Source organism: Myotis yumanensis, unplaced genomic scaffold (genome assembly GCF_028538775.1).
Source record: "Myotis yumanensis isolate MYYU_CA2020_CCGP unplaced genomic scaffold, mMyoYum1.0.hap1 SCAF_6, whole genome shotgun sequence".
Taxonomy (NCBI): Eukaryota; Metazoa; Chordata; class Mammalia; order Chiroptera; family Vespertilionidae; genus Myotis; species Myotis yumanensis.
Window position 1 is genome coordinate 46,304,842 of NW_027223757.1, and position 25,257 is coordinate 46,330,098.

The 25,257-nt window shown below is 40.5% G+C and overlaps 1 protein-coding gene and 1 pseudogene across 6 annotated transcripts in view; one reads left to right on the plus strand and one right to left on the minus strand.

The window, feature by feature from the left end:
- Window positions 1-25,257, minus strand: part of KLHL32 (kelch like family member 32) — a 179,751-nt gene that overhangs the window by 82,246 nt on the left and 72,248 nt on the right. For all 6 annotated transcript variants that reach the window (XM_070418052.1, XM_070418055.1, XM_070418050.1 and 3 more), the window contains one exon: window positions 6,107-6,205. In XM_070418052.1, the coding sequence (XP_070274153.1) occupies window positions 6,107-6,205 (99 nt within the window). The remainder of the gene's footprint in view (window positions 1-6,106; window positions 6,206-25,257) is intronic.
- LOC139013112 (small ribosomal subunit protein eS27-like) lies at window positions 12,304-12,460 on the plus strand (annotated as a pseudogene).

Genomic DNA, 25,257 nt, shown 5'->3' on the forward strand with positions numbered 1-25,257 from the left:
TCAACATCCTAGTTCTGAATTTCAGTTTCTTCATCTGCAAAAAAAAAACAACAACACTGACCCGCCTTAAGGGATTACTTTGCAGAGGAAAAATGGGAATCCTTGTGCAAAACACAGTATAAACAGCGCTCCCAAAATGTTGGTTCCCTTCCCTGGGAAAGATAATGATGGCTCTGCGGAATGCGGTTTGGCATGGACAGAGGCTAGAAACAAGCAGATCCCTAGAGGAGGTCATGAACTCATCATAACCTATAACCAGCAATGGTGAAAGTCTAAAGCCATTAAAAATGGAGAAAAGGATCAGGTCTGAGAGATATTTGGGAGGCAGAATCAACCCACCTTGGTGGCTGATTGGATATGGTGGTGAGGAACCTAACACTATGTCTAAATATCTAGACAACTAATGGATCCATGGGACCATCAATAGAGAAAAGGGCTGGTTTTCTCATGTTAATTTTGAATCCTGTGTGATATTTAGGTGGAGATGTTCAATTAAAAAAAAAAGGCTAGGAAAAATCAGAGTTTGGGAAACAATCTGGATTTAAAAGGTTTGTAATGTTTATCTGAGGGATTCAGTAAACCAGTAGACACACTGAAACCACTTCATGTGCAGAGATTCCTTTATGAGATTTAAAACAGTGAATGGCATGTATGAACTCATGTACTCTGAAAAGCAAGGCATTCCATGCATTTTACTGGACCCATTTTAAAGACAATGATTGCTGTTTAATGAATTGGTGCATCTTTTGATGGACTTTTTAAAAAGATCACAGTGGACAAGGAAGAAGAGTAGAAGGAGGAAAAGGGAAGGGAGTATTCACATTTTATTTGGGACTGGATTACAGATAGCAGATAAAAGCCTGACAGGTCATGCTTATTAGTATACTAAGAGGACAGTCTCCATAGGACAGTCCTATGAAATTTCACTGCAAAGAGGGTGAGAAAGGATACAAACTTGAGGAGTTGTTTGCAAATACCTTACCTTGGGATGATGGGCTATTGTAGCCCCTGTCCACCCCAACCCCACCCCCATCAGTTAGCATCATTTTCATTGCTCATCTGCCTGTTTATTCTACAAACATGCACTGAGAACCTGTGTGTTCTCAGTGACCGGCCCTGGGAGAGGGCCTGGGGACTAAAAACTAATCAGGTGAAGGCCTCATAAGCCTGGGAGGTGAATTCAATGCCTGTCCTCACTGACATAGAGGGATATTCGGGGTCCCTGCCCTCAGCAGTCTCCCAGAGGAGACACAAGACCAAGGAACCCATACAGTGCTCTCGAGGTGCCCTTCCCTTTGCTGGGTGGTGGGGGGAGAGCAGCATCCATGCATATGCAGAAGAGCTTCAGGCCAAGGCAATAGCTGGTGGTTAGGAGGCTCAGGGAGGCTTGGGGGTGGGCGTGATTCATAGAGTATCAACCAAGGGGCTCTCCTTGGACATGCTTTTTAATGAGCCCGGGAGGACAACAGGAAGTACAGGAGAGGGGTCTACCCTTCACACCTCTGGAAGAAAACCAAAGAAATGATGGTAATTTGAAAACAACGAGACAACACCAGACATTTTAGTGAGGAGAATGGCTTCACAGACTCCTAGTTGAACAAAGTACTAAACAAGGATGGAGATTACCCTTAATTGATGGAGCATAATTTCTAAGGATGTTTTAAGCACTGAAGATTTTTCATTTTTTTAAAAAATATGTTTTATTGATTTTCTACAGAGAGGAAGGGAGAGGGATAGAGAGTTAGAAACATCGATGAGAGAGAAACATTGATCATCCGCCTCCTGCACGCCCCCCACTGGGGATGTGCCCGCAACCAAGGTACATGCCCCCTTTTTTTTTTTTTTTTTAACATTTATGAATGAATATTTAATACAGTTTATACCAACATTAAAAATTCCCACTGGCTCCAAAATTAACATTTCTTAGTTAAAACAAGCAGAACTGTGGCACCCAAAGAAGAGAAAGAAAACGTATGAACTTGCACTGGAGAGTGAGACAGATGTACATGCAATTTAATTTCTCAGTATCTATGTCCGATCACTGCTTGCCCTTCTACACTTTTTGAACAATTTGAAGCCACGCCTGGGTCCGCTTCTCATTGGTCATGCTGATTCCCACCAAGGATGAAAGCATTCGAGAACTCCCTCAGGGAGCCAATTCACAGGCCTAAACAGCAAATTGATGAAGAGTTTTATGTTCACACTAGAGGCCCAATGCATGAAATTCGCACGGCTAGGGTCCCTAGGCCTGGCCGGCGACCAGGGCCGATCGGGGCCTTCCGGCTGCTGGCCGGGGCCTCCCTTCATTCCATGCTGCCCCCTGGTGGTCAGCGCATGTCATAGCGAGCCATTGAACTCCCGGTGGTCTCCCAGCTGAACTCCCCGGGGACACTTGGCATATTAGCCTTTTATGTGTATAGATTTTGTTTTTGACAAAATGTTCCACTGCCCAAGGTGGTTCATTTGGTTCCAAACACTGCCTGGCTGCCTCAGATCACTAAGTCCATCTCCAGGCTCCCTGAGAAGAAGCATGTCAGGGTCATGTCCACGAGCAGGTCAGCGAATGGCAACTGCATAGAGTGAAGGCCCAGTGCATGTGCAAGACCCCCAGGCCCGCGGAGGGCGCTGTTGTGAGCATAACGGTTTCCCGAGGAAGGTTACTCCTGCCCTTGGACTCCAGCATGCCACCCCAGGGGTGGCCACCTGACTGTTATCCGGGCCGCTTCTGTGCTTTCTCGTGACAATAGCTTGTTCTTAGCGTCTAACTATCCCCTAGTGTTTGGTTTTCAGACTTTTGCCAGGAAGCCTCTGGCAGAATCAGGAACCAATCAGAACAAACAGAAGCTGTGTCCTCGTGCTGCGGCTCCTCCGCCCCGAGGGTCCGTGAGAACCAGAGCGAGACGCCTGCTTTTCCTCGTGAAGTGAACTGGCGGGAAAGCGCTCCACAGGAAAAGTCTGGACAAAACGCTTCCCAGCCGAACAGAGAGCGAGCTGGTCAAACCCTAACTGAATGACACGTCCCAGTGAGAGGAGCTGCGGGGTTTTAAATGACCCTTTCATTGGACTTTAAGTTAAATGCTGTTGAAACAGACCATCATAAATTCAAATACTTCCTAAAAAATCTAAGCCCTTTCGTTTTCTCTTAACACCAACTGTTCTAAGTATTTTTTTTTAATTGGTTTTTAAAGAGAAAGGAAGGGAGAGGGAGAGGGAGGGAAACATCAATGTGAGACCGAAACACCGACGGGCTGCCTCCTGCACACCCCCTGCCAGGGACCCAGCCCCCAAGCCCGGCAGGTGCCCCGACCAGGAATCGAACGGCAACCTTTTTGGTGCACAGACAACACCCAACCAACTGAGCCACACCGGCCAGGGCTGTTGTAAGTATTTTTAAATGTCATTTACTTTTGGTTTTATTAGAATAATTGTTTTCATATATTCAAAATACCCACATGCAAAATACTTAAAGAAAAATATAAGCAAATCAATCAACATCTACGCAATTACCAAAGCCTCGCTTAGAGCCATCAGTATTTCTTTAAGGGACATTCTTCTGCACGGGCATCCTTGTCCCTTAAAGGCCCCAACCACCTCCCTCAGAGTCACCGACCGCTCTCCACCGCCACCCTGCGCACCGGGACATTCATCTCACTCCACACTCCCGCCAACTCACACCAAGGTACATGCCCTTGACCGGAATCGAACCTGGGACCCCCGAGTCCGCAGGCCGACGCTCTATCCACTGAGCAAAACCGGTAATAAAACATTTTATACTCAATAAAATGGTTCTATATGAAATCAAAACTCAGTTGAGCAATAATACAAAAAATGTAAATAAGTATTGTTATAAGATTGTGTCAAAATATAAAAGCAGACTGACCCAGTCTGGTCATTTTATAATCCCCAAGGAGAGGGAGGGCATTTATTTTAAAAGACTAGCATAATGAAGGTTTCTACATACACATGGTTTCAGTTCTCTTATAGTCAAAGTTTCCTTCCACACATTGGCCATCTTGCAATGGTCACAGATAAAACGGAAAAGTAAAGTTACACAAGAGAATGAGATGAAAGCATATTGGTGAAAAGAAAGTGAAAATTTCAACCACTGTTCAAGCAAGCTAATAATAAATGATGTGTCCACAAAATATATCTTTATGCAAGCTACACGTTTTCCTCAGCAAAATAATAAGCAAGAATTAAATTCCAAAGCCCACAGTCATTTGATATTTCAACAAATTCATCTGATGGGGTAGGGGAAAATATTCATGATCTTCTAATGTTTGTCTGGAATTCTCATTTATAGAAAACTAAAATATAGGTGCACACACAACTGTATAGACACACTATTTTAACATGCATCATGATAAGCAGCAATAACCAAACTTTTGTCAACATATATCATTGATTATATCTGTCATTTAAAAAGTGAATCAGGTGATGCTGTTGAAAGTTTGAGTTACAATATTTGATGTAGAAATAGCATATAAAAGTAATTTCAATTTCACAAGTCTAACCCACACTTTTGAAGTCAAGTAACCTTTCTACATTATTCCCATTTGCTACTTGCAGAAAGGGATTAAAAATAGCTCTCCCATATCACCCAATAATATTGAGGGGAAAAGAAAAAAAATAAGATAAAAAATAGTTAAACATTTACTATTAGATTAAATGAGTTGAGATGATAAAACTTTCATATACTGTATTTGAATTGTTCCTTAGTTGAACACGGCTGACATCCCTTACACCATCACCATAGGAAGCACTGGTTCCTACCTCCCAAGGTTGCTGGGAACATGAAATAAGATGATGTAGCAGAAAGAGATTTGGAAACTGCCTAGTGAGTAACAAAAGTCAATAATCAAGGCCATATTTAGAATTAGAGAAAAAAATTAGGAGGGAAATAAAATAACTGAGCAGGAAGAAAATAAAATTTTTCTATTTACTAATCTCATGTCATATTCACAAGGATAGCAGAATTAAATTGTGTGGATTTATCATTTTTTAAATTTTATTTTCACTGTCTTCATAATGCTGTAGTAAATGTCAGCAAAATTCATACAAGTTGGGGAAATGGAAGGATCCCAATACAGGGAATTATTACTGAACTCTCTGTAAAATATCTTATACTATCTGCCCAAGAAGTCCCCTATCTTCCTCCTGAGCCAAAGGGTTTTCATCCAAGAAGAAATAATGGTCTTTCGAATCAGAAAGGCCTACCACTCATGAGCCATGTCACCTTGGACAAGCTGGGTGCATTTTGAATCTCTGATTTTTCGCCTATAAAAATGTGCAAAGAGCCTGGCTAGCATGGCTCAGTGGTTGAGCATTGACCTATGAACCAGGAGATCGCAGTTGATTCTTGGTCAGTGCACATGTGTGGGTTTTGGGCTCAGTCCCCAGCAGGGAGCATGCAGGAGGCAGCCAATCTATTCTTTTGTATCACTGATGTTTCTATCTCTTTCTCCCTCTCCCTTCCTCTCTGAAATCAATAGAGGTATTTTTAAAAAAAATAAATAAAACAAAATGTCTAAAGTTGCTGAGGACTGAAGGTGAAACACTGGTGTGAACTCACGGTAGGCTTTTTTCTCCCTGCCCCTCACAGAGCCTTCCTGACCACCCCAGCAAATCAAGGGAAGAATGCACAGATCACTCATTTTTCCAGCATTTATTGCCTAGGAAGTTCATGTGCTAATTATGACTTTGTGATATATTAGCTTCTGTTACTGAATTCTTAAAGGACTGTCCAACTTATTGTGCATTTGTGGTTATTCCATGTGGAAATCAGACAGCACTGCTTCAAATCATGATCTGTTCCCGCATCATCTCTCCAGCCCTGGCAGTGAACCCTGTGCGTGGTTGGTGAGTTACGCTACTGCCCAAGGGTGGTGGGGATCTGGGGTAGGCTGGGAGAGTGGAGGCCATGAGCTAGGACATGAGAGCTGCAGCTGGCTCCTAGGAGCTCTCAGCTTGTGTCCTGGATAAATTCTAGCAGCAGAGACCACATCCCTCCCCCACTCCATTTTACCTGTCAGTTGGTGGGGTACCGCCTATAATGACAGAGGGAAGGAATGTGAAGGGCATGTTGGCAGGATGCTAGCTCATATACCTGGATGAGATAGTGGGAACATAAACTGAGGAGCTCCAACAGCTGCAGGTGGCTGCCAGCGGCTAACACATCCTGGATCACACCCGGCTCCAGCAAAACCTGTTATTTAATAAAAAGAAAAGTACCAGTTACTTAAAAATTAATACTAGCTTAACATGGAAAATAGATTGCTATATTTAAATTGCCACTTCACATGCTCTATCTGAATTATGGAAGTCAGTTCTTTCCCACATTCTGATTAACAAGCTGTGGCCCTCACTCTAACAGCAGACTTCTCCTTTCCTATACTCATTTCATGTGTGTAAGGCTCTGCACCTAACAACTTGTTTTTGTAGGAGTATATAACCATTTGCAAAGAATAATATAATAGTCTTAAAATTCACTTGTGATGTACGTAATCTCATAATAATATTTAAAAACAAACAAATTTTAGTTTTTCAAAGTATGTTTCAGAATTTTGTAACAGTATGATTAATAGATATTTTACGAATAAGGGCTTATATTTCTACTTGCAATATGAGACCAGAGGTGATATTATTTCCTTTTACTTCTAAGTCCAGCAACAGTAAATTTCAACCATAAACTTTCATTTTTCTCAATCTCCAATTCTCTAATATTTTCTATTTCAAATGAAAGATGAAGAAATAGCATCTTTATAACAAAGACATCACAGAGAAGTAAAACTTCTTAAATCTACTGGTGATATCAACTCTTCATTTTTTTCTGGTTAATTCCAACTTTGTGCCTACTGCTGCCACTCCTGAGATACTGAACAGAGCTAGAGAAAAGCCCACAACCACGTTGGCTAAATTCACTTTACATGGATGATTGCTAGACCCAAGAAGGCCTTAGTGCTGCTCCCAACATCTTAACTCATTTCCCATTTCCCAAGCCCAGTGGTTCCCAAAGTGGAGGCCCTGGACCGGCAGCATCAGTATCACCTGGGAGCTTATAAAAATTGCAAATTCTTGGGCGCCCCCCCAGACCTAATGGCATCAGAAACTTTCAGGTGGAGGCCGAGAAACTGGTGCTTTAACAAGGCCCCTGGTGGTTCTGATGCCCAGGGAAGCATGAGAAACACTGATGTGGTCCATTCAGTCCCATTCTGCTGCTTCTCACAGGCACCTCTCTCCTCCATCCTCTTCTTACTCAAACCTCATGATCTTCCAAAGGCTCTCACCACCAAACCTTCCAGCCACCTACCCATATCTGTATCAGCATACAAATATGCCATTCACAACAAATGTCCTCAGGAAAGTTGTCTCATACTACTATGTGCTCTACGACATTCTCTCTTGAACCCACCCCTGTTGAGTTTTATTCACATTGTTCCTCTAAAAGTGCTCTTGATTAAGGTCACCAGTGACCTCCAAATCCAATAGTCATTTCTCAATAATTAATCTTATTCAATCCAACAGCAGTTAGCAAAGTTGATTGCTCTCCTTCTGGAATGATTCCTTCCCTTGCTTCTGGCATAGTGCTCGGTTTGTTGGTTTCTTGTACTTCACTAACCACCCCTCTCCATCTCCTTCCCAATCTGTAAGCTTTGGAGATGCCCAGAGCTCCATTCCCAGATCTCTCCTTTCCTCTCTCCACTTACTCTGTGGATGATTCTTCAACCCCATGGCTTTAAAACTATTTATGCTCGTTACACTCAGGTTTGTTTTTTCAGCCCCAACCTCACCCTTGAACTCCAGACTATTATGCTTATGATGTATCACCACATGAATGTCTAACAGGGCAGCTCAAACTAAACGTGCCCCATTCTGAACTCTGATCCTCTCCACCAACCATCAAACCTGCTCCTATCTCAATCCTACCATCGCAGCAAACAGCTGTTCTCAGTGATTTAGGCTAAAACCCCCAAATCATTCTGGACTCTTCTTGTTTTCCTCATATCTCACATCTGATCCATCAGCCACTCCTGTGGACTATACCTTCAAAATAGTTCCAGAATCCAATCACCACTCAGTACTACTTCCATCGATATCACTCTGGTGCAGCAGTTGCCAACTGGTGGTCCGCGGACCACCGGTGGTCTGTGAGGTCCGAAAGGTTGGCAACCGCTGCCTAGTCCAATCCACTGCCTTCCTAGATGAAATATAATAACCTCCTAACGATTGAACTGTTTTCTCCTTTGCCCCCTCATGCTGTTTTTACTAATATCAGTCAAGTTGATTCTTTAAAAACATAAATAAAATTATGTCACTCCTTTATTCAAAACTCACCAATGACTTTTTACGTCATTGAAAAAAATCCAAATTCTTCACTGTAACATAAAAAGTTCTTTGAATACACTGAGGACCCTAGTGTTTACAACTAGCTGCTTTCTTTGCCAATCACTCTTCCTCAATATATCAGCGTGGCTCACTCGCTCATGTCCTTCACACCTCTGTTCAAATATCATCTTCCCTGAGAGGCCCTATCTGAGCATGCTAGGTGACACAGAACCCCACTCTCCAGCCCTCATTCCCTATCTCCTTATTCTGCTTTATCTTTTTCACAGCATTTACCACCTTGCCATTTAGTCCATATTTGTCAATTTGATTATTTTTTTGTTTCTCCACTCAAAGGACAGAAGATCCAGAAGAACAGAGACCTGATCTATTTTGTATCCCCTGTGCTTAGAACAATGCCCAACACGTAGCTCTCACTTAATATCAGTGAATTTATTTTATAACAAATTACTGATAAATTAATTTCTAAGTATATTTTAAAATTCAGAATTAATTTTTAATCTAATTTTAATTAGTCCATTCTGTTAATTAATTTAACCTAACAGAAAAGAGGGAAAAGGACTATAATCTTATTCTGAAAAGTCTTTATAGCTCCTTTTCCTTCTAGTCAGAAGGAGAAGCCTGCATTTCCCCAACTCCTCCAGGAGAGAGGCTTTGACTGACAGTCAGGAAATTATTGCAGCTCCCATCACAAGCGCAAGAATGTAGTATATTCTTGCAGAAGAGGCATGGCCTGAGGCACAGAATGGGGAATAGATGGATTAGAAAGGTTAGGCTTAGCCTTTAAATCCTGTCAGTTGCGCTTATTACACACGACTGGCATTCATGATAACCTCCCAGGCTCGGTAATGCCAAACACAAAGGCAGATATCACAGAGAGACAAGAGGAATATTCCACAGCACGTGCAACACGTCCAGCGGTCCCCCTTGGAGAAACCCTCCCATGAAAAACCCTGCCAGGATGGTGTTTGTCTTTGCTTTACCGTTCTGTAGTTGTTGTTTTTCTCTCTCTCATTATAACGTAAGTTTTTCTAAAAGACACTGTATCACAGAAAATTCCTAGGTGCTTTTAAAGAACCCACTTTGAAAAAAACAAAAAACCTACCAGGAAAGCTGGGTCTCACTGATGGAAACAGAACCAGCGTTTGCAAGCGCCAGTTGCACTAGAGTCTTTTCAATTCAACTTTGTTGATCTTTGGTGACTGGTTTGTTCTGATGTATTTTTCCAGAGAATCTGTGTTTGGGCAGGAATACAATGGTTCGATATCCTCACAATTCACAGTATTGTGAATTTGTCTGTCACCTGCCTAGGATAATTGGCTGAGGAAGAGCCTCCTGCAGAAGGAAGGAGTCTCAAACATGCCCATGTATGGAGGACAACTGAGGAAGCTAAGTTCCAGTCCTGCAAAGCCTATGTGGGTCACTTTGAGATCTTTCAGAAACAAAAGTCCATCAGCATCTAGTCTGGCACTTAATGCAGGACAGATGGGAGGGATTTTCTTGAATCGTCATGAGAAGTCATAGGGTGACCTTTTCCTCCTCCCTTATGAACAGTAAGTCAGCATCTTCAAAAAATTTTATATCTCATGTCTTCAAAGCTATCTTCCTCATTTCTTGCTTTAGGAAACTTTTATTTTTTTATTTTTTGTAATGTATTTTTATTGATTTCAGAGAAGAAGGAAGAGGGAAAGATAGAAACATCATGATGAGAGGGAATCATTGACTGACTGCCTCCTGCACGCCTCCTATAGGGGATCAAGCCCGCAGCCCGGGCATGTGCCCTTGTCCGGAATCCATTCCGGGACCCTTCAGTCTGTAGGCTGATGCTCTATCCACTGAGCCAAACCGGCTAGGGCCCTTCAGGAAACTTTTAAATTGATTACTTCTGGGTTTGTGGAAAGAGTAGCCTGAAGGAATTGAACATGTTAAAGCTAGACAGCTAAGGTCTTTACCAAACACACAACTGCACACAGGAACACAAGCACTTCTGTAAGTACTCTTCAGCTGCAAATTAAAGGTGGCATAATATTATTTATGAGAATAAATGAGCACATTTCCCCTCTTTTTAATATTTTGTTTATTTGGGATTTTTTTTCTGTATAGTAAAGCAAAAAGTCAAATTATCACAATTTTGAATTTATAAACCATCAAGTAAATTAAATATAACTGAATAAATAAATTTTAAATGATCATATATTCAAGACACATAAAACCCTTTGCATAAAGCTCTTCAAGAGAATTCTGTAAACAGAACATGAACCATAAGATCTAGCTATGAGAAACTGCTATGAATGTAATTTTTGTTTCTAAGCTATTACACTAAGGATATTTTTATCCACAAGGTGGCGCCTATGTTTAAAGCAAGAGAATTTTATCAATTATTCAGGTACAGCACCTCTACCACTGACACCTTAAGTTTATTTTTAGGAAAGAAAATTAATCAAGTAAGGATAATAAAACATATGAAATCTACTTTTAAAATGTTTCTATCACTTGAGAAATGTTCATAAATATTTCTGTTGAAATGCTTGATTTAAGCAATACTGATTAGAATTCAGTAGTTTTCCATAAATCAGGTCCCAATATTTGAATGTAGTTCAAACTTTCTGTCCTTGTATTTACTAGTAGAAACTCTCATGATGTGACCCCAACCCACTTTTTACAACTTAATTACAATTCTGCATCCTTAGGTCCCTCTGCTAAAGCCAATAGTCCACTGTTCACACTCAGGCAATACCTTTTTCTCCACCTTGATAATCTTCATCCTAACTTCTTCAATATCCATATGTCAAAACCCTACCCAGTCTTCAAGATTCAACTCTAAGTCCACCTCCCATACAAAGCTTTTCAAGGTTTTCCCTCCCTGCAACCTCCAGCTGGGATTAATCTCCTGGGACTACAAACTACCACAGACATTGAACTAAGCCCATGGGCTCTAGGTCACTCTGCCTGGCTTTAAATCCTGGCTCCTATACTTACTGGCATAATGAGATTGGGAAAATGATTCAATTCTATGTGCCCAGTACAATGAAAACAATACCTATCTCAAAAGATTGTTTCAGGAACTGAGAAAATGCTTTGTATCACTACTGCTGTGTATGGCTTTGTGTCAACAAAACGGCTTAAACAAATATGGGTTTTATTTTTTCCACAATACTTGATTAGGCAGCCCGGCGTGCAAACAAACCAAGCGCCTTGTATTTTCCTATGTGGCTAATCTTAGCCTATGGTTTCATGGCAACAAAATAGCTGCCATATCTCTAGACATTGCATCTCCATTCAGATCAGAAAGAAAAGAGGAGGCAATAAAACAAAAACCTCGTGCCAGCTAAGTCTGTCATTACTTATCAGAAAACAACAGGTTTCCTACAACCACTGCCACATAGACTCCCATTTACATTTCACTTGCCAGGTCTAGGCCATGTGACTACCATAGCTGTAAAAGAACGCAGGAAGTTGACGTTTTATGGCTAGAAGCACTACTGTCTCCAATCTAATTGGAGCTCTGTACAAAGAAAAAAGAGGAAATGGATGTTGTGTAGGCAGTCAGAGTGTAGACTACGGCTCATAACACTGTTTCTACGATGGTAAATCTGCAATAAATGCTAACTATTATGTTTCTTTTTCATGCAGCTATGTGTTTTTGCCCTGAATGAATTATGTGTGTGTATCTTATCTCATGTTTTACCTATGAGAGCTGAATGGCAGGGTCTATCCTATTTTATGTTCATGGCTGTTGTACATCCTGGAAGAGAACCTACTAGAATTATTTAGTAAAGTTCACAGGTTTGAAAACTACAGTCCCTGAAAGAAATGTTAAAAGATGTCAAAAGTGCTTTTCCAGCAGTGACGACCTCCCCACGATAACCTGCCTCTCGCTAAGGATCTCATCCCTCTCCAGAAGAAGAGAAGAGGAAACACAAGAAGGAGCGCCCGGTGCAGAGCCCCAATTCCTACTTCATGGATGTGAAGTGCCCAGGATGCTATAAAATCACCACCGTCTTTAGCCAGGCGCAAACGGTGGTGTTGTGTGTTGATTGCTCCACTGTTCTTTTCAGCCACCAGGAGGAAAGCAAGGCTTACAGAAGGATGATCCTTCAGAAGGAAGCAGCACTAAAAGCACCTCGAATCAAGATGAGTGGGGAACATCCCAGTAAACACATTTTGGATACAAAAAAAAAGATGTCAAAAGCCTTCATAGGGGAGCCTGGTCACATGCTAATCCTCATCAAGGACTATCTAATTGAAGGTGCTAAATGAAGGGACACTTAGACATTTCAACTAATCATTGTAATAATGTATCCACACAAAGGTAACCATTGGGTTGTGTTGTATATAATACATTTGTGATTTGATAATTGAGCCCTTAATTAACAAATTTTTCTAGGGGGCTTCCTTCCAAACACAGTAAGAACACTTGTACAAATTTTGACTCTAAAAGATTCAAAATCAAATGTTTAAAAGTACTACTTTGAGCCACATCCTTCTCCCTTTTCTTCCCCTACAGGCACATATCCCTTAACCTCTAAGGGACCCCATGAGACTTGTAACCAGGGCCCCCTCTTCTCTGACTTCCCAGTGGGATGAAGCAGCCCAGCCTAGGCTCTCCTGTTACTTCCATTCCCTTCCTTGTTTCCCTATTCTAAGTGAGTTTTTGCTGCAGCCAATACATTATTTGCTTTTCTTAAAAAAAAAAAAGGACTAACTTATATTCAATTCATTAGAATATGAAAAAAAGAGAAAACCAGATTTGATTTTCAGAATATTTTAAAGACTGTTAAAAACCACAAAGATAAAATAATAATTAAAATATCCTAGTAAAGAAAAAGAATGGTGTAGCCTGGCCAGTGAATGGTGTAGCCTAGCCAAAATATGTACAGTATAGCTCAGTGGTTGAACATCAACCCATGAACCAGGAGATTGGGGTTTGATTCCTGGTCAGGACATATGCCCTGGTTGCGGGCTCCATTCTCATCATTGATGTTTCTATCTCCCTCTCCCTCTCCCTTCCTCTCTCTTAAAAAAAAAAAGTTATCAATAAAAAACATAGTTTTTTTAAAAAAAGAAAGGAGTAGATATCACTTTGAGATTCTATTATCTTCCTTCACATGTTTACACAAGGTCATTTGGTTTATGTAAAATTTCTAAGGTTACAGGCAAGTTGCAGAAGCATAGCCTAGCCTTCTCTAAGATGCCAAGAAGAAACCTTGGAATAGATGAGGACTCTAACATTACACTACCAGGAAAATCTGGTAATTTTTGCTATCTTGCAATAATTCTGTTTTTACCATTAATGTGACTTAAAGAATTTTCCAGTCCATAGACATTGCTGTTGAAATCGGTTCTTCCTTTCCTATTTTAGGACAAGTGGAAGGATGAGGATTAAATACTCTATCTAGGTGCCTGAGAAGAGAGGGAAGAAAGAAGTCAAATGGAATTCTTAGCTGTGGTGTGATCAATGCTGAGATAGTGGTCGCCGCAGGGTGCTGTCACAGCACTTGCCTGGGGATGCCTCACTTCATTGAAATCGCAAATAATTCTTCATATGAAAAAGCTGGGTTCCTTCACATTGTCTGAGCAAGCCCTACTCTTTTTTTAGCTCCTTCTCCATTAATGTGACTTTGGCATTTCAAAGCTCTGAGATTAATCATTCTGTCAGCTAGTCATGTCCAACACAGTGTTCTTCATTATGTTTAAATTAACAAAATATATTATTTAGCAAAATGTAAAGATAAATTATATACACTTACATCACCTTTAAAAATGGCCTCATTATTTGAGAAAGCAGAACAAAGTTTTGATAGTTTCTAACATTAAGAGAAAGAAGTGGTCCCAGCAATTAAATACAATGAAACATGATGGTCATTACCAGTTATAAAAAAGCCACATTAATTATTAAGGCTTACTTTTATAACTAGTGCTCTTTCAAGTGTGATGAACACAGGAGGTTTCATCCCATAGAGCAGTGGTTCTCAACCTTCTGGCCCTTTAAATACAGTTCCTCATGTTGTGACCCAACCATAAAATTATTTTCGTTGCTACTTCATAACTGTAATGTTGCTACTGTTATGAATCGTAATGTAAATATCTGATATGCAGGATGGTCTTAGGTGACCCCTGTGAAAGGGTTGCTCGACCGCCAAAGGGGTCACGACCCACAGGTTGAGAACTGCTGCCATAGAGCTTTACTGATGAAGCTGGGCTTCTCCACACAGACCTAGTTTCTTATAATGCTAGCATGAGCAGAGAAGAAAGAAACATGACTTAAAATACTGACAGCCAAAGACGGAAGGTCTCTGAAAAAATGAATAGGGTTGAAGCCATTGTTCATGTGTAGCTGGCCACTGCTGTGCTACTAATGAGTGCCGGAGCAGAGGCAAAAGCAAAGAGCCAAAAGGAATGATTGCACTGTGGTGCAGTCCATGCTGAGAGAGCGGTGGACACTGGGTGTTCAGGAGCACCTGGCTGGGGACGCCTCATTTCATGGAAGGAAGCTGTAAAGTAATTCTTCCTATGAAAACTATACCATTAATATCCAGTAGTACTCTACAAAGAACTAAGGCTCTATTACTCATTCTCTTATCTGAACTAGTGTAACTTTTGGAGCATTGAATATCCTCGGGTACTTCATTATGCTCCATACACAGTAATAATTCAGGGCCCTGGTAATCCATTTCTAACAAGTGCAATAGTGTGTTGGTCTGGCAATTGGAATCACTCTGAGAAAACATTCCCTGAGCATTTTTTTCATCAATCCATCCTTAACTTCTAGTAAGTACTAGTACATAGTAGGTGCTCACTAAGTACTTGATGACTTAATGGATCTCAATTTGAGAGTAAACTACAAATGGATGATTTCTGTGAAGTACACAAAGAAAATAAATATTCACAAATTAATTTAGGACATTCAATGTATATCTTCTTAAAATATAAATCTTCTTAAAAATTATGTTTGGCCAGTTATGTTTTTATCTTGAAATTAACCACAATTTTGCCATCAATTGGTTTTCTTTTAAAAAATCTTCTATTTAGAATTGTAAAATTGCCATATACTACTACTTCAGACAGATACTGAATGCTTCCAGCAGAGGGCTCAAGACTTCTATTTTAAGGAAATAAGTTTAAAAAACTTATTATCCAACAGCAGCTATTATAAAACTCTTTCAGAAGGCAATTCACACACACATTACTCTTGATCAAGTAATTCCAGGTACATGAATTTATTTAAAACAATCCAAATAAAAGGAAAAAATGGGTTATAATAACATGCCATTAGTTACATATTATGCATTTGTGGATAAATGGATGTTTACCTAATTCCAGAAAAGAAATTGAAGTAAATTATAATAAAAAAATCTATATATAATTACTTAGGAATATGGGAAAATACCAGGGAAAAAATGGACAGATAATATACAATGTGTAAGTAAGTGATAATTTTGGTGAATATTGTTTTTCACTTTTATTCTTGTTTATGTTTGTGTGAATATCTGAGTGATTTTTTTCATTTTCAAAGATGAAAAATGTAATTTATTTTTATAGCATTTGTATGTCCCATATTTTTAGTGATAAAAATAAGGATGGAAAAAATTTAGGAAGGAGGTGAAATGGCTTATTTATGGAACAACTTAGGAATTTGGAGACATTTCATGTTTGCAGGCAGAATGAATGGGGTGTAGCATTTTGTTCATGCTACAAATAACATTTAAATACCCCCGGGATTTCAAAAGCTTCCAGACAGAGGTCCCAAATCTCTTTATTTACTTTATTGATTTACTCATACTCTATCTCATTTTGAGAAGAATCTGAGGTATAAATGCAAGCATTTAAAAATTAGGAACATAAGTATTTTGAGTTAAATAAAAAATACATATATATATATGTATATATATATACATATATATACATATATATATATATATATGAATATGTACTCATAACTATTAAAAGTAAACCACAAATGTGGCCCTAAACTCCCTAGCATAGAAACTAAAAAGAGAATCATGAAATCTAATACAAGATATAAAAATATCAAAATACTAAAATAATCCTAGCTAGCTTCTCCTAGGTCCTGAGATCTAATGGAAATTTCCCTGCTGACATTAAAGGTATGATTACAATCTACAGATGATGTATTATAGGATTGTAAACTGAAACCTATATAATTTTATTAACCAATGTCACTCCAATAAATTGAGTAAAAATAATTTTAAAAATCAAAGAATATCACTGAATGACTATACTTTCAATACCATCAAAAGTGTATTTTTTATAGAAAACTGCATAAAAAGTAAAAGTTAATAAAAAGAACCTTAAAACCCAGACATCTGTTTTGATTTTATACCATGATCCAGGTATAAAATTTAGAATAGCTGAGCGGTGGTTCTTATTGATAGCAGCACAACTTTCTAGGGAGCAATTTGGAAATTTGTACAGGTATTTTTGGTTGTCCCAGGAGGGGGGACACTACTGGCATCTATTGGGCAGCAGCCAGGGATGCTAGATGATATGCAAAATGTAGGACAAACCACAAAGAATTGCCTTATATCCTGCACATTTGAATGCCCTGCTGGACATGCACATAAGTACAAACAGTTTATAAAAATCTAAGCCCAGAATCTAACTCTGTTTCATATATCAGCACCATTTTGTGTGTGTGTGTCAAGACACACTAAAATTTCCAGGAGTGCTACCACAATAAAAACCAAGAGAAGACTACTGTTTTGTTTTGTATGTAATTTGACTAAGAGTTGTTCACTATTTTAGAAAACCATGTCCCCTAGGGCATGCCTCTGTGGTATCTCAGTTCCCAGGAAAGCATTCAGGTGTCAGTCTGCATCTGTATGCAGTTGCTCTCCCGCCCCCATGGCCATTCCACCTGGAGGTGTAGATAGGTGATTATTTCATTATGTCTTCTGAAAGGGTTCTGTCCAGACATTACATACTGAAATAAACATTATTTTTATTGTAATTTCTTTCCTTCTGATTGTTCTTTATATATCATTAAGGCATGCTTATCGATAGGGTAATTTGTGTGAGTATGTTATAGTATCTAAAACTTTCATTTCAGGATAGTAAAGGTGGCCTTTTTATATTAAGATCTAATAGATGAGGTTGAGAACCACCAAGTCAGATAGACAGACTGCATATCTTCTGGGAATCCATTATGTATATAATTTCTCTCAAATGAACTTTTAGTAAGAGCTCTCCAGCAAACAGGCTGAGGCTAGGTACAATCATTCTGTTACTGAACAGGGGAAAAGTTCATATACTTAAAGAGGCTCACATCTTCTTATCAAAAGTAGGGATCTAATCAAGATTCTCCACTAAATAAACTGTCAATCTCCCTCCACTCAGAGGTGATTTGATGGAGCACCTGAAGAATTTCCTTAGAGAATAACTTTGAGTGCAGCCCAAATTACAATGATCAAGAAAGAACACAATTGTAATGATTTATGCTTGGAAGTATTCCAAAACAGGAGTTACTGAGCAAATGGCTCCTCGAACATAACAAAGAAAAAACCCCACATGGACACCATAAAATATAAAATGCTTGGCTAAAGAACTTGGTGCTGAGACATTCAGGAGAAACAAGTGCACATCCACCCCCAATTACCGAAGTGGGTTGACCTTCTATTTTGAGTTGCTGGACATTAGCTGTTTCTACTTTGAGGGATGTCAGCTGGGAAAGGACTGATTGTTTAATGCTCTACTCTGACATAAAACCATTATCAAGAGCATACAGGAAAAACTCCCCTTCCTATTCCCTAGGCTGGCAGTAGGGTGGAGTTGGGAGATAGACAGAGTTGAAAGGAGAGTGGAGAAAGAAGGGCAACGAATCCTCCTCATTTGAAGGAGTTTTATACAATGAAGATAAAGTTAAAAGACAGGGGCCACACCCATCCTTGCCATCTACTATTACTGTGTGTCAGATATTCAGAGACCCTCCCAGTGTTACCAGTAGGCATGCTCTATTCACAAGAGCTCAAGCACCTTGGCCTGGAATTAATGCCAAGAAAGATGATAAATGCTATAAGAATGCTGTTCAAATACATTTTGTTTTCAGTAAGTGACTGACTTTCACAATGTCCCAAAGGAAAATATCTGCTACAATGTGACTATTACTCAAGCAGAATACCAGACTAATGGAAGAGAGTCTGACTCCATTTTGGATGTTTGACAGCTGACAGCTTTGCAGCCCCGCCTCTCCCTCTTCCCTGCTTGCCCCATACCTGGGGAAAAGTACAGGTAAGTCTAAGCACTCTGCCTCGGTGCTGGAGGGGGGGTTCAAACCACGCAAGTCCCTGCCTTTGTGGGGAACCTTGAACTCCACCCCCTAACCAGAGTAAATGGCGAAGCCGGTCACCCCTACTTTCCCTCTCAGGTCATTCTGGACCTGCTTGGGAGCCTTGTAGATTAATAGGGAAATTCTAGGAAACATTATCTTAACCAAAATAGCGGGTTTATTACCAGATTGGAAAGCTGATGTCAGAAGTTTGGCCGCAGTTACATTCCTCCCACAGAGATATTCCAGACATTGAAGTGCTAAGCAGATAGCTTTCTAATTCCTGCAGGATAAACTACACCCCGGGTACACTGGGACCAGACAGCACACGCAGATTTAATGAGAGAGAACAGGCTGGCATGGAGTAGACGCTCCTTTAGAACAGATCCTGTCTATAGGTGGGAGCCCCTCCCACATGACTGCCCTTGGTCTGAATCAGCTCTTCTCCAGGAGGAGCAGACAGGCTTTGGGCTCCGTGGAGTTAGTTTAGGATCCTCCTCTGAGAAAAGCAAGCTTCTGAGGGGTCAGTCTGGACCTGGACTTCTAAAATATCACTTTTCATTTTTTCACAATAAACGACTAGGTTCCCAATCCATCCTTATCACTTTTGACCACCAACCTATGTCAAAGGCTTATTATATTTGAATTTTGAGAGCCATAAAAATTCCATTTGGCATATGTTTTTTGTCGTCAGTCAACACTGTCTATGAAACCATGCATGGGAACGTGTGACATCTTCACCCCCAAACAGCAAGCAAATACATCTGCATGCTTGTTTGTTTCAAAAATCCATTGATAAATAGAAAATACCTCCAAAGGCAAATAAGGTAGAGTTTCAAAGATCCAAGAAAGTGAAAAGTCGCTGGTGGAACTGAAACTCTCTCCCTTCATTTTATTCCTCTTAAACTTTCTGTGTCAACAACCCAGCTATGGACTCTGACGCATCTCTGACAAGAAGAAGGGGAGAGAATTGATTCCTTTCTGCACAACTTAAATATTCCTAGTTAGAATGCAGATTTTAAACTGTTCCCTGTAGGGCCTGGGGCACAGTGCAGGTGCCGTGGGGGGCCTTTTGGCCAGGCTTCTGCAGGTACTGCCAGGTGACGAAAGAACTCTGCAGCTAAAATGTTCAAACCACTGACTATCTTAATACTGCTCCCACGAAAAGCATTTAAGAAAAATTTCTCCCAGATTTGTTCCATGTCAACCATTTATTCCAACCAGGTTATGTTTATAAGTAAATCTGATGGGGACCTTTTCCATGCAAACTGACACATCTATCCCTAAAGGGATGGTCCACGGGAAGACAGTTCTCATCAAGATTCCTGTCACTCTACAGCCAGGCCTGATGCTCAGGTCTCCAAGGGAAAGTATTCTGCTCTGGAGAATAAATACAGTTTCAATGATCATCAAAATGGAATGCTACCGTATTTGCCTTATCAGAGCTAGATACAAAAAAATCACATGGAACATATTAGAGAATCAACTGAGAATCAGGAAGAAAAACTTTATAAGACCATGAAAATTAAGGGACAGTTTCCTTTAGTTTTGGATTTCATGAGCATTTTTACATGACCAAAATTATAGCTTAAAAAAAAAAGTTTTCATTTCCAAAGACTTCAAACAGTAATATTAATGGTTACACAAAATAGCTCTGTGAGATGGTGCTAACGCATTCTCTGAACCAGGGAAAGCTAATTAGGATGGGTGTCCCCACAGAGATTGGTTCTTCCATGATGTGGAAGGAGTAATTGGATAATGAAGAGAAAAGCAAGAGGATAGAGATACCAAAGAATCGTTTTTCTTCAGATGCTCAGAGACGGCACAGCTGCTCATGGCTGACCAAGCTAGCAGTCCCTGGAGATGGGAAACTTTAAAGGGACTACAGCCGAAACCGGTTTGGCTCAGTGGATGGAGCATCGGCCTGCGGACTGAAGGGTCCCGGGTTCGATTCCGGTCAAGGGCATGTACCTGGATTGCGGGCACACCCCCAGTAGGAGATGTGCAGGAGGCAGCTGGTCGATGTTTCTCTCTCATCGATGTTTCTGACTCTATCTCTCTCCCTTCCTCTCTGTAAAAAATCAATAAAATATATATTTTTTTTAAAAAGGGACTACAAATGTCACTATCAGTTGGTACATAGTTCCTCTTTACTGGGTTTCTGGAGTCTCTCCATCAGGCTATAAGGGGTGGAACAGGAGGACAGTTCTCTGAAAAGTAAGGGGAAGCTGACTAGGTTTAACATGGAAGGTATTTAGCACAGTACTTGGCATACAGTCTCTCTTCCTTGGTGTCCTCATAGCCAGAGTGCTAAACAGTGAACCTCATTGTGGTTCTCGGTCCTATTGGCTTCCATTTTGGGTCCAGTAACTGATTCCTAGAGGCTTATTCCAAGTCCTTTGGGGTTGGAAGTCCTTCCCCTTTCAGAGCAGCGCTCTTCTCTCTATAAAAGGGTCTCAGTTTACCTGCTCCTCATGGTCTGGGCTTTCTTAGCAACCTCTGCTTGCTGACCTCTTGTCTAGGATTTCTCCTCCTGGGCCACATCTCCATCAGAATCCCTTTTGCCCCCTTCTTCCTGGTGTCTCTTGTACTCAGGACTGGTCTCAAACACGAATTAATTCTTGGCCAGAGTTGGAAAGTGAAGAGATTGAGGGAGGCCAGGGTAACAGGGTCCTCTTGCCCACAAGAGTTAAGTGAGAGCTTGTGGGTGTTTTTAGGTTCACCTTTCTCCCTAAGGCAGATCTGCCCAGTGACAGTTCATATCACACCATTTGCTTTCGGCCTAGCTCCCAGTGCCAGCTTAGAACAGGGCCTGTGGAGCAGCCTGGCTCCTCTGCCCCCCATGGCTGACTTTGCTGTGTATGGCTGAGTCACCATGGGGGCTTCAATACATCCTGGGCTCTGCTCAACCTGTATCCCAGGCAGGGTGTGCCCACAGATAGGGCATGTCCCTAATTAGTGCAAAGGCAGAGTGTGTGCTTGCTCAGCCCTGTGATAAGAAAAGTGCATGCATTTTCAGAGGATGAACTAGCATTAGGGAAAAAGTTCACCTTTTCTTTAAAATCTCCTGGGTGAAATCTGTGACCAATTTTCAGAAGGCTAGGCTTTAGAGCAGTGTGTAGGAGGAACATGCACACATCTTGCTACACTGGGCGACATTCATTCATCACACCCACTCTAAACTGCCACATCTCTCCCCAGACAGCAACAATTTCCAGACACTGGAAATACTTACATTTTATACTGTGCTTACTACAACTGACTAAAAGTCTACTCAACTGTCAGTAGAAATGCTATAGGTAGAGAAATTCAATGTTATCCCAGATTTTTACAAGTCTAATGCATAATGTTCACAATAGTAAAAAACAATTAACAATTTGAAAAACTATGAATTTATCCACACTTCCATATTCCAAATTTTTTGCTTAGTGTTAATTTCAATTCCATAGTAAGAGAAAGCAGCTTTTTACATTTCCTAAGTATACTCCAATTTCACCTTTTGCCATCATCTGTGTCCATGTCTCAAAGAGAAGACAGATTTATTATATACTAGAGGCCCAGCGCACGATTAAATCGTGTACGTGTAGGGTCCCCTAGGCCTAGCCTGCCATCAGGGCCATGTCCGCCACCCTGCAACGCTTCGCATGCTCCGCGGACGCTGCCGGCACCCTGCCCTGCCTGCCGCGAGAGCCACTGCTTGTTTGGTCTTTTATGATACAGATAAAGTCATTTGGGTGTTTAAGAAACCAAACTGCCATAGATATTGTCCAACAAACACTATAGTAACCTCCACTCTGCAGCAAAGAATCATCATATACAAAGTACAGAGCAGCATCTCAGAGCCCTTGTGAACTGATGTTGGAAAGGTGCCTAGGTTGAGAAAACCATCCAAAGAGTTCACTCTCTTGTCTGGCCAGTGTGGCTCAGTGGTTGAGCACCGACCTATGAACCAGGATGTCAGGGTTTGATTCCCTGTCAGGGCGCATACCCAGGTTGTGGGCTCCATCTCTAGAAGGGGGCATGGAGGAGGCAGCCAAACAATGATTCTCTCTTATTGATATTTCTCTCTCTCTCCCCCTCTCCTTTCCGAAATCACTAAAAATATATATATATATTTTAAAAATGAGTCCACTCTCTAAAATGTCTAAACACTTCACCTCCTTCACCAAAGTATAACAAGTATGACTTAACATTTTCTTAGTGACATAGCACATTAAGAGAGAACAATGGCGTTGAGGTGAAGAGAACTGGGTTTGACTCATAGGTCACTATACACTGGAGAATGGTCTCAGTCATTCACCGAACTTCCTGGGCTTGTCGTGTTATGATGGGATCACTGCATTCTCAGGAGCTGTCGAGGTTGGTTAAAAGCACACATAAAGTGCTCAGGGCAGTGCCTTGGCTCTTGCAGGAGGTGCCCTATGAAATGCCAGCCCCCTGCCTGCCCCCTCAGTACTTGATCTGAACAGTGGAGTTATTACGTGTGCTGCAGGCTTCTCACCCTTCTGTGGGTGCGCATGTCAACAATGAGTCACTGGGCAGAATAAATGCAACTCCAGGTCTAGCCCTAGGAATTGCTTTTTGGTGTTTTTTTTAAAGCGCTAATACCAAATACCTAACTATATATTTTTCTCATTTGGCTTTCTTTCTCCTCATAAAAGTGGAATATGAGCAAATGACTTCTAAGAAATAGGATATGGCTACCCTACTGCAAACTTCGTCCCTCTTCCCAAGCAGTGTTTTCCCTCCAGAATGTCAGCTCCCCCGCCCCACCCCATACTATTTTCAGCTCATACTTCATAGACCTTCGTGCTGCAGGCTAAGTTTATATATGTTGTGAAAGAAACACGAGGCAATCGAGGCAGACAGCAAGGCATCCACTTATATTTGCCTGTGTATTTGACCTCCACCTTCCCAGCAATTTTTGTGCCCTTTTGTTGACTAATGATTTAAACATACTTTGTAGCCTATAACCTCTGAGCTTAAAGCATTGTCAATGAAGCTAAGTACAGAAACTATTTTCTTGGGTAGCTTTATAAAAAACACACACACAATATTTGCTATTTCATCCCCATTACACACGAGTGAAGTCTGAGCTGTGGGTTGTCAATCATATTGTAGAGATGGGCAATTGCAGGTGTGACTGGAATTAAGGTGTGAAGAGAGAAATATACACAACACAAGCTGGTATCTTTCTTTAATCAAAGAAACCAAAGAGCATAAAACACATTATTTACTCACTTCACTGGGAATATTTTTTGGCAATTCTGTGGACAATAATTGTCTCCCTTATTTCCTAAGGCATGACATCTGGCCGGGCTGACACTAAACTTGTTACCCGTCTTCTGTCTACTCTGCTTTGTACTTGCTCCTTGACGGATGATGCCCCGCCCCATCCACATCTACTATTTTCATTTCAGCTGCCCAAGTTGCCTCAGTTATTCTATAAAACATTTCTCAAACTCTACTAATGCAGCAAAGAGAATGGACAATATCATACACTTTAATATGCCTCCAAAGAAGGAAATTTAGTAGAAGAGTGAGGGCCCATCTTTCTTTAACAACTACCACCTTCTCTGTGAAGGTTTGCACTGATGGACCTGGTTGACCACACCCTCCCTTTTGTCCCCATGTGTTCTGTTTCTATTATACCTCCCATCACAGTAAGGATATATAATTCTTTATTTTCCTCTTTCTCCCAATAGGATGTGAGTCTGTCAAGAGAAGAGGCCCTTGCCCAGCTGGCAAAGTGGTTAAGGGTTGACCCATGAACCAGGAGGTCAATTTCCTGTTGGGACACATGCCTGGGTTGTGAGCTTGATCCCCAGTATGGGGCATGCAGAAGGTTGCCAATCAATAATTCTCTCTCATCATTGATGTTTCTATCTCTCTCCCTCTCCCTTCCGCTCTGAAATCAACAAAAATATATTTTAAAAAAAGAGAGAGAGAAGAGGCCCTGATTTTAGCATAGAAGACACTAGACCTAAGTTGGATGACATGGAATTAAAGAACAAAACTTTATAAATGAGGATAAACATCCAGTCTGTGTCTGCATCGATTCAGTTAAGTAATTCTGAAATAAAAATAGGGGGAAGGGAGCAAAATGGGTGAAGTGGGTCAAAGGTACAAACTTCTGATTATGAGATAAATAAGCCCTGGGGGATGTAATGTATAGTATGGAAACTACAGTTAACAATACTGTATTGTGTATTTGAAAGATGCTAAGAGAATATAATTAAAAGCCCTCATCACAAGAGAAAAATATTGTAACTATGTGTGGTGATGGATGTTAACTAAACTTATTGTGGTAATCATTTCACAATATATACATACATCAAATAATTATGTTGTACACCTAAATCTAATACAATGTTATATGTCAATCATATGTCAATTAAAGACAACTTATAAAGGAAAGGTTTTGTGTGTTCTAATCATTGTTTCACTAACATAACACTAGTTAAGAACCACAAAGGTTGAGATCTGAATTCATATTGTCTTTATGCAGTTTTATTTTGATTTGCTGATAGCTGCACACTAATATGGCTCTTGTATTTGAGAGAGAGAGCGAGAGACTGTTGTTCTCTGGAGATGCATGTTAGTCCCATAACAATTTTAGTAATGAACAA